General features: G+C 52.3%; 1 protein-coding gene across 1 annotated transcript; it reads left to right on the top strand.

Annotated features, from left to right (window-relative positions):
• Window positions 1-1,136: 1,136 nt before the first annotated feature.
• CRYGN (crystallin gamma N) lies at window positions 1,137-9,809 on the top strand. Its single transcript, XM_038755478.1, is given in 5 exon segments — window positions 1,137-1,302; window positions 5,194-5,442; window positions 8,027-8,172; window positions 9,750-9,766; window positions 9,769-9,809. Coding segments are annotated over 5 exon segments (522 nt in total). The 5' UTR covers window positions 1,137-1,233.
• The last annotated feature ends 230 nt before the right edge of the window (window positions 9,810-10,039 follow it).

Genomic DNA, 10,039 nt, shown 5'->3' with positions numbered 1-10,039 from the left:
ACCTCTGAGGAGCAGCGGGGGCCTAGTGGAGTCAGAGGACCTGGATTCTAATTCCGCCTCCACCACTTCCCTGCTGTGGGCCCCTGGACAAGTCACTTCACGTCTCTATGCTTGTTTCCTCTTCTGTTAAGTGGGGATTTAGCCATGTGAGGCAGGGACTGCCCCCAACCTGATGATGATGATGGCATTTGTTAAGCACTTACTATTTGCAAAGCACTGTTCTAAGCGCTGGGGGGGGGATACAAGGTGATCAGATTGTCCCACGTGGGGCTTACAGTCATCACCCCCATTTTACAGATGAGGTAACTGAGGCTCTGAGAAGTTAAGTGACTTGCCCAAGGTCACGCAGCAGACATATGGCAGAGCCGGGACTCGAACCCATGACCTCTGACTCCAAAGCCCGGGCTCTTTCCACTGAGCCATGCTGCTTCATCAGTCATTCATTCATTCAATTGTATTTCTTGAGCACTTACTGCGTGCAGAGCACTGTACAAAGCCAATCAGTCAGTGGTCTCTGAGCTCTTCTTCTGTACAGAGCATCACACTAAGCGTGTGGGGAAAGTGCAACAGTTATCTTGTATCTACCCCAGCGCTCAGCACATAGTAAACGTTTAACCAATACCGCAGTCGTGGTATTTGTTCAGTGCTTACAGTGTACCCTGCACTGTTAAGCACTGGGGAGGATACAAGCAAATATGGTTGGACACAGTCCCTGTCCCACGTGGGGCTCACAATCTTAATCTCCATTTTACAGGTGAGGTAACTGAGGTAACGGGGAAGTGGCTCGCCCAAGGTCACCCACAATTGATGATAATAGTAATAATAATAATGCTGACAGTCTCCCCGCAGTTTATGATGTGTGACTGGAGGTGTGTGGCAGAGGATGGGGATGAATGGGGGGGGCGTCAGCTGGCAGATGCTCCTGCTCCCGCCTTCCCGCCTGTCGTCGCCCAAGCCCCTGTTTGTGTTGGCCGCTGCCATGGTTTCCTCTCCCGCCCCGGCATCCGCCGCCCCCGCCTCATCTGTCAGCCCGCCGTCACCCCTCCGGCTCCGGCCTCCTCCCGCTCCATCCATCTACCCCAGAGAACCCTCTCGGGACCGCTTCCGGCTGTTCGGCCAGAATCCGAGGGACCAGAACGTCCTCCCATCCCGGCCACTCGGATCCCGGGAGACGCCGCTCACCGCCGGTTCGCCCAAGGAGAGATCCGGAGAGCCTGCGGCCCCGTTGCGCGGATGGAGAAACTGAGGTTGTGGGTGCTGTGGACCAGGGCCAGGGACTCTTGGGTCCCAGGACACCACTGGGTGAGGCGTGGCCTTTGTCCGGGATTTTAAGGGCCTAGTGCAGGTGGGGTTGGACATAGTTTCCCACCTCATCACCCCTGCAGTCGATCCATTCAACAGTGGTATTTATTGAGCTCTTACTGTGTGCGGAGCTTTGAACTAAGCTCTTGGGAGAGGATGACCCTCTAGACTATAAGCTCACTATGGGCTGGGAAAGTGTCTGTTTATTGTCATCCTATCCCGTCTGGACTACTGCAACAGCCTTCTCTCTGATCTCCCATCCTCGTGTCTCTCCCCACTTCAATCCATACTTCATGCTGCTGCCCGGATTATCTTTGTCCAGAAACGCTCTGGGCATATTACTCCCCTCCTCAAAACTCTCCAGTGGCTACCAATCAATCTGCGCATCAGGCAGAAACTCCTCACCCTGGGCTTCAAGGCTGTCCATCACCTCGCCCCCTCCTACCTCACCTCCCTTCTCTCCTTCTACAGCCCACCCCGCACCCTCCGCTCCTATGCGTACCTCGTTCTCGCCTGTCGCGCCGTCGACCCCCGGCCCACGTCATCCCCCAGGTCTGGAATGCCCTCCCTCTGCCCATCCGCCAAGCTAGCTCTCTTCCTCCCTTCAAGGCCCTACTGAGAGCTCACCTCTTCCAGGAGGCCTTCCCAGACTGAGCCCCTTCCTTCCTCTCCCCCTCATCCCCCTCTCCATCCCCCCCATCTTACCTCCTTCCCTTCCCCACAGCACCTGTATATATGTATGTATGTTTGTACAGATTTATTACTCTATTTATTTTACTTGTACATATTCTATTTTATTTTGTAGTATGTTTGGTTTTGTCTCCCCGTTTTAGACGGTGAGCCCACTGTTGGGTAGGGACTGTCTCTATATGTTGCCAATTTGTACTTCCCAAGCGCTTGGTTCAGTGCTCTGCACACAGTAAGCGCTCAATAAATACAATTGATGATGATGATGATATTGTGCTCTCCCAAGCGCTCTGCACACAGTAAGCACTCGATAATTGAATGAATGCCAACTCTGTACTCCAAAGCGCTTAGGACAGTGTTCTGCTTAAAGTAAGCACTCAAATAAGATTGATCGATTGATTCTTTTGCTTTTCATCCCTTCCTTTCATCTCCCCCAGCTGCCCGAGTCTCCCTCGGTTGCCAGGAGAGACGACAGCCGCGAGGGGTCAGAATGTGCCGTCTGATATTTGCTTCCTCCCTCACCCACACTTAACCGTTGAGCGATTCCCTCCGAGAACCGGGAGGCCCATCCCCTAAGCGATGTGTGTTTAGAATTGGGGGTGCGGGGAACCCCTCTCTCCCGTGGGCGGGACAGATGGCAGTGAGCTGATTCCCTTTCCTGTGGGGGACAACGGATCCCGGGGCCCAAATCTGGCTGTCGGGGAGGGGGCAAGGAGGAGGAGGGAGGTAAAGAGAAGCCTTCACCCAGAACACAAGTGCCCAAAATTCAGACCTGAAGTGAGGAGAACTGGCCGAACTCAGCTTGAGGATAAGAAACGGTTCCGGGGAGACCCGCCCTGTCCTGAGCACCTGCTAGGAGTTATTTTTTTGCAGCGTGGCTCAGTGGAAAGAGCACAGGCTATGGAGCCAGAGGTCATGGGTTTGAATCCCGGCTCCACCACATATCTGCTGTGACCTTGGGCAAGTCACTTCACGCCTCTGGGCCTCAGTTCCCTCATCTGTAAAATGGGGATTAGGACTGAGCCCTCTGTGGGACAACCTGATGACCTTGTAACCTCCCCAGCGCTTAGAACAGTGCTTTGCACATAGTAAGCACCTAATAAATGCCATTATTATTATTGTTTGCTCCCCAGAAATTGCCCACTAGACTCATCATGGGCAGGGACCTTGTTTGTTAATTCTGTTCTCTTGTACTCTCCCAAGTGTTCAGTACAGTGCTCTGCACACAAGAAGCTCTCAATAAATATAATTGGTGATTGGTTACTCTACTTCCCCAAAAGTCCTTGGGTGGCATGCCCTCTCCCCATCTACCCTCCAATGCCAAAGAAAGCCTGCTCAGCTGCCACCTCCCCCAACCACCAATCACCTCTCCAAAAATCCCCTCACCCTCAGGATGGGACTGCTGTAGGCATTCAGAGTAAAACCTGGGAATCAGCATAGCATGGTGGAAAGAAACCGGGCCTGGGAGTGTGTGACCTTGGAAAAGTCATTTCACCTCTCTGTGCCTCAGTTCCCTCATCTGTAAAATGGAGATTCAATGCCTGATCTCCCTCCTGCTTGGACTGTGAACTCCATGTGGGACAGGGACCAGATCTACTCTGATTGTATTGTATCCATTCTAGCACTTAGCACACTGCTTGGCACATAGAAAGTGCTTAATAAATACCATTTAGTAGTAGTAAATGATTCTCTCTCATTAACTTTTTTTTCCTTTCAGCACTGCCTGACACAATTGCTGTTTTGCCCTGAGGCCTGCTGAACTGCAGAACAGCAAACGTTGAGTTAACTAGGCGATCCTATAAGTTTTCAGATTCAGAAGTTCTCTCTTTTTCTCTCTCTCTTTCTCTCCTCTTCCCTTCCCCCCGCCCCCCAACCCCTACTCCCAAGCCTTTATATAAGGAAAAATGACCACCCTGAAGACCCTCTGCCTCGGTCCAGGTTTTTCTATCAGTTAGTGGTGTTTATTGAGCACTTACAGTGTGCAGAGCACTTGCTAAGTGATTAGTACCAGCCCTCTCAGTCATTCATTTATTGAGCGCCTACTGTGTGCAGAGCACTGTACTAAGCGCTTGGGAAGTATAAATCGGCAACATATAGAGACGGTCCCTACCCAACAACGGGCTCACAGTCTAGAAGACGCCCCCCTCACCCCCAGACTGTGAGCTCGTTGCCGGCAGGGAATGCCACTGTTTATTGTCGTATTGTACTTTCCCAAGCACTTAGTAAAGTGCTCCGCACACAGTAAGTGCTCAATAAATACTATTGATTGGTTAATGGGTGTTCGTAATGAAGGCAGTTGGTGGTCTAAATGAGCCTCCTTTGTCTATGGCATTTGAAGGGCAGTGTCCTTTAAATGGATCTTGTCTTAACTGGCTCACCCTGGGCAGGGGGCAGGCTGTGTGATGGCCTCTTAAGGGCTTGGGGTTCAAGTTCACAGCTTCCCTGCCCTTCACCAGCCCACCCCATCCAGTGGACATTTTCCCCTGGAGCTAAGATGCAAACAGGAAGGTCCAGGGGGAGGAGGAATCCTGGGGAACCCAGGGGGATGGAAGGGACCAGTTGGGGATGAGATCAATCATACCCATTGAGCACTTACTATGTGCAGAACACTGTACTAAGTACCTGGGAGAGTACCGTATAACAGAGTTGGTAGGCACATTCCCTGCCCACAATGAACTTACAGTCTAGAGGGGGAGACAGACATTAATATAAATAGGTTACGGGTATGTACATGAGTGCCAGGGGGCTAAGGGAGGGGTGAATAAAGGGAGCAAATCAGGGTGACATAGAAGAGAGTGGGAGAAGAGGAAATGAGGTCTTAATCATCATCATCAATCGTATTTATTGAGCACTTACTGTGTGCAGAGCACTGTACTAAGCACTTGGGAAGTACAAATTGGCAACATATAGAGACAGTCCCTACCCAACAGTGGGCTCACAATCTAAAAGGTCTTAATCAGGGAAGGCCTCTGGAGGAGGTTTGCCTTCAAGGGAAGACGGACAATATAAATAGGTAAATGACAGATATGTACATAAGTGGTGTGGGGCTGGGAGGGAGGATGAATAAATGGAGCAAGTCCGGCAACGGCAGAAGGGAGTGGGAGAAGAGGAAATGAGGGCTTGGTCAGGGAAGGCCTCTTGGAGGTGGTGTGCCTTTGATAGGGCTTTGGAGGCGGGAAGAGTAATCATCTGTCATCCCAACAGATCACCTTCTATGAGGGAAAGTTTTTCACAGGGCGGCAACTGGAGGTGGGCGGGGACTGCGACAACTTCCAGGACCAGGGCTTCATGAATCGGGTGAACTCGGCCCGCGAGGGGAGCGGCGCCTGGATCCGCTCCCACCACCCGGACTTCCGGGTGTGGCAGTTTGTCCCGGAACCTGGAGAGTACTCCAACTTCTCCCGCTGGAACGGGCCCAACGACCACATGGGCTCCTGCCGGCCCGTGGGAACGGTGAGGGTCCAGGCTGGGCAGGACTTCTGGTGCAGGGGAATGCCTGCATTGGAGAACTGTGAGGAGCAGAGAAGCAGCATGGCCTAGTGGAAAGAGCACAGACCTAGGAGCAGAAGGACCTGGGTTTGAATCCCAGCTCTGCCACTTAAAAGCTGTGTGATGATGGGCAAGTCACCTTTTTTTAGATGGTATTCGTTAAGCACTGACTCTGCCAGGCACTGTAACTTCTCTGTGCCTAGGTTTCTTCATCTGAAAAATGGGGATTAAATCCTAGTCCCTCCCACCTAGACTGTGAGTCCCATGAGGGACAGGGACTGTGTCCAACCTGATAATCTTGTATCTACCCCAGTTCTTAGAGAACAGTGCCTGGAAGATTCATTCATTCATTCAATCGTATTTATTGAGCACTTACTGTGTGCAGAGCACTGTACCAAGCACTTGGGAAGTACAAGTTGGCAACATATAACATAGATAGTAAGTGCTTAACCAGTACCATAACTATTATTTTTATTATTGCTTGCCAAGTGACCTTGGGCAAGGCACTTGACTTCCTCTCTGCCTCAGTTGCCTCATAAAATGGGGGAGTGAGACTGTGAGTCCCATGTGGGACAGAGTATCTGACCCGATTATCTTGTATCTACCTCAGTGCTTAATACAGTGCCTGGCACAGAGTAAATGCTTAACAAATATCACTAAAAAACCAAAATGTCCTGGGGTCAGCGGGAGGTTACGGAGCCCTGAGGTCCTCGGCGGGACTAGGCTCTGGCCGGGCCTCAGCTGCTGGGTTTCCTTCAGCCCAACGGTCACCGAGACTTCCCAGCATCTCAGGGGTTCTGCCGCCATGCTGGGCGGGATGAGATTTCGGCACCACGGCACGCAGAAGGCTATTTATGCGAAAAATAGACACGGCTGGGGTCCTGCAAGCACTGTTTTTTCAGAAAACATCATCTGGCCCAGCTGTGTCCCAGGTGCACATGAGGCCGGAGGGTGGGCAGGGCCTCCAGAAGGAGTTGATGCCAATGCTAACTGCCCCCCTACCTGACAGATAATAATAATAATAATAATAATAATAATAATAATAATGATGGCATTTGTTAAGCGCTTACTATGTGCAGAGCACTGTTCTAAGCGCTGGGGGGGGATACAAGGTGATCAAGTTGTCCCACTTGGGGCTCATAGTCTTAATCCCCATTTTACAGATGAGGGAACTGAGGCTCAGAGAAGTTAAATGACTCGCCCAAGGTCACACAGCAGACATGTGGCGGAGCCGGGATTTGAACCCATGACCTCTGACTCCAAAACCTCGGCTCTTTCCACTGAGCCACGCTGCTTCTCTCATCAGAGAGACAGATGCCCTCATCAGAGAACCAACTGCCCCTGGAAGCCCCCCGAGAGTGGCCATGCTGGGGGAGGGGACAGGGTTCGTCGCTGGATACTGGAAGCAGCATGACTTGGTGGATAAAGTCCAGGCCTGAAAGTCAGAAGGACCTGGGTTCTAATCCTGCTCCATCACCCATTTTCTATAATAATGATGGCATTTATTAAGCGCTTACTATGTGCAAAGCATTGTTCTAAGTGCTGGGGAGGTTACAAGGTGATCAGGTTGTCCCACGGAGGGTTCTATGTGGCCTTGGGCAATGCACTTCATTTCTCTGTGCCTCAGTTATATGTCAAATGGAGATGAAGGCTGAGAGCCCCATTTGGGACAGGAACTGAGCTCAACCTGATTAGGTTGCATCCACCCTGGCGCTTAGGACAGTGCTTGGCACATAGTAAGCGATTAATAATAATAATAACAGTACTTTTTAAGCACTTACTATGTGCAAATCACTGTTCTAAACTCTGGGGAGGTTACAAGGTGAGGTTGTCCCATGGGGGGCTCATAGTCTTAATCCCCATTTTCCAGATGAGGTAACTGAGGCCCAGAGAAGTTAAGTAACTTGCCCAAAGTCACACAGCTGACAATTGGCGAGCTGGAATTTGAACCCGTGACCTCTGACTCCAAAGCCCGGGCTCTTTCCGCTGAGCCACACTGCTTCTCTGTAATAAGTAATAAGAACTATAATATTATAATTACTTAATAATGAATGTGTTTTTTGTTCAGTGCTTACTATGAGCCAAGGGCTTCAGGAGATATAATCTAATTAGGTTGGACACAATACATGTCTCCCACAGGGCTCACAGTCTGAGGTTGCAGGAGAACAGGCACTGTATCCCCATTTGACAGGTGAGGAAGTGGAGGCACAGAAGAGTTAAGTGAGTCACACAGCAGGCAAGGGGCAGAACCAGAGTTGGAACCCAGGTTGCCTGACTTCCACTAGGACAGGTGCTTCTCTGCCTACTAGACAAGAGGTAAAAGGAATCCTCAAAACTCTGGGTTTTTCCCTTTCCTGCCAGGCCGTTCTGTGCCAGGGCCAAGCTCCTGCTCCCTGTCAGCTTCCAAGGTTGGGACAGGCTGGGGGTGATGGACCCAAGAAGGGAGTTAAAGGGGAGCATGAGTTTTTGGAGGGGAGGGGGGAATCTGTCTGTCTGTCTGTCAGGCCTTTAAAGCCCGGTTTAGCCGTAGAAACTTTGTTCCGATCAGCACGGCGACCACTTTCGCCTGGAGATCTTTGAGGGCTGCAGCTTCACAGGCCAGAACCTGGAGTTCACCAAGGACTGCCCCCTTCTCCAGGACCGCGGCCGGACCAAGACCTGCATCCAGGCCGTCAAAGTGTACGGGGACGGAGCGTGAGTGCCAGGATGGAGCCGACGGGAGGGGCGGGAGGGGTCATGGCCTGGTGAGGGGGTGGGAAGCGTACCCCAGAAATACTTTTCACCATTTGGTCAGAGAAGTGAGCCGCCTCATCCCCCAAAGCAGGAGTCAGGGAAAGGCCCACACAGGGTCTCTGAGGGAAGAGAGTCTTCAGCTCTCGGATTTTGAGCGGGGATGGCTGCACAATGGGGCTTGTGGGAGATTAGGTGTCTCCCCGCTGCCTCCAGCTGCAAAGCAGGGCCTTCTGGCATTCATTCATTCATTCAATCGTATTTATTGAGTGCTTACTGTGTGCAGAGCACTGTACTACGGACTTGGGAAGTACAAGTCGGCAACATATAGAGACGGTCCCTACCCAACAACGGGCTCACGGTCTAGAAGGGGGAGACAGACAACAAAACATGTAGACAGTTTTGATGACAGTAGACAGATGTAGACAAAACATGGCAGTCCGAGTGTCCGGCAAGGGTTAAAGTGAGAACCCTCCCCCCGCCCCCCCACTGCAAGCCGCCATCATTTCTCTCCCCTGCCCCTCTCCGGCCTCCTCTCCCTCTTCCCTCCCTCGTCGGAACCATGTCTCCCTTCTGTCCATCCCTGCCCCGTTGGAGAGGTCTTTCTCTGCACCCCTGCCCACCCTCCCCTCCGCAGACATTCCTGCCTCTTCCCCGCCTACCAGGCCTGGCTGGTGCAGATGGCCCCCACTCCCCAAGCCATCACCGCACACAGGAGATTGGGGTATGCAGGAATCAGCTGTGGGGGCTCCTGCAGGAACTCGACCTCAAGCTGGGCCTGGGTCCAGGTGGAGCACTGAGCTCTGGCACAGGGGGTTTAGATTCTCTCTGTGATGCCATCATCCTCCCCGCTTCTTCCTCTCTGTCTGCATTCCTCTACTCCCCAACTTCCCTTCTCTCCTTCCCCTCCTCAATCAATCATATTTCTTGAGCATTTACTGTATTCAGTGGATGGGGCTGGGCCTCCCCTGATCCAATGGGCACCGCTGCTTCTGGGCAATGAGGAAGGAGAGGAAAGGTAAACCTGAGCTCTCTCCCGAAACTCTGGCTTCTTGCCTATCCTCCCATCTCCCCCGACTTGGTTTTGGGGACCCCAACCCCTGCACCCCCTTAAGTGATTATTCTGGCAAGCGGTCTTTTCTCCCTGCTCAATATTCCCGTGAGGAGGCGGTCCCCTGTGGGACACCTCTAGAAGGGGGGCACCTAAACTACAAGGGCAGGCCCTGCCCGCCCCAGGCCAGGAGCCAATTAAGCAAGAGTATTTATTGAGCACATACTGAGTGCAGGACACTCTGCTAAGCCCCTGGGAGAGAGCGATGGAGTAAGGAAGGAGAGCGTCCATGGGAAGGGGAGCCAAACGAGTCACTGGGAGGACGCAGGAAAAGCTTTAGGGCCATGGTTGGATGGATGGCAGGGATTGTGGGTGGGGGAAGACAGTGGCTGACTGGAAACTGGGCTGGCCTGAACCAGCATCCACCTGTGGGGAGGGGCCCATGGGAACCCCCGAAATGTGGCCTCCCCACCCCTCCACTCTGTTCCAGGTGGGTGCCCTACGAGGAACCTATCGTGGGCATATGTACGTGGTGGAGAGAGGCCCCTAACCCAGCCTGTACCAGTGGCTGGCCCACGGAGCCAGCGTCCAGTCCCTCCACCACATGGTCAACTCCCTCTGACCAAGGCCCCCGCCGCCCCTACCCAGGGAATAAACGCATCCACTCCCATCAGAGGCTTTCCCTAATTTTTTTTTTCCTCCTCCATTAGTGCTGGATTTAATTCATTCATTCAGTAGTATTTATTGAGCGCTTACTATGTGCAGAGCACTGTACTAATC

Source organism: Tachyglossus aculeatus, chromosome 13, assembly GCF_015852505.1.
Source record: "Tachyglossus aculeatus isolate mTacAcu1 chromosome 13, mTacAcu1.pri, whole genome shotgun sequence".
NCBI lineage: Eukaryota > Metazoa > Chordata > Mammalia > Monotremata > Tachyglossidae > Tachyglossus > Tachyglossus aculeatus.
Note: the sequence above shows the minus strand (reverse complement) of the source record. Positions and strands in the feature narration are given on the sequence as shown.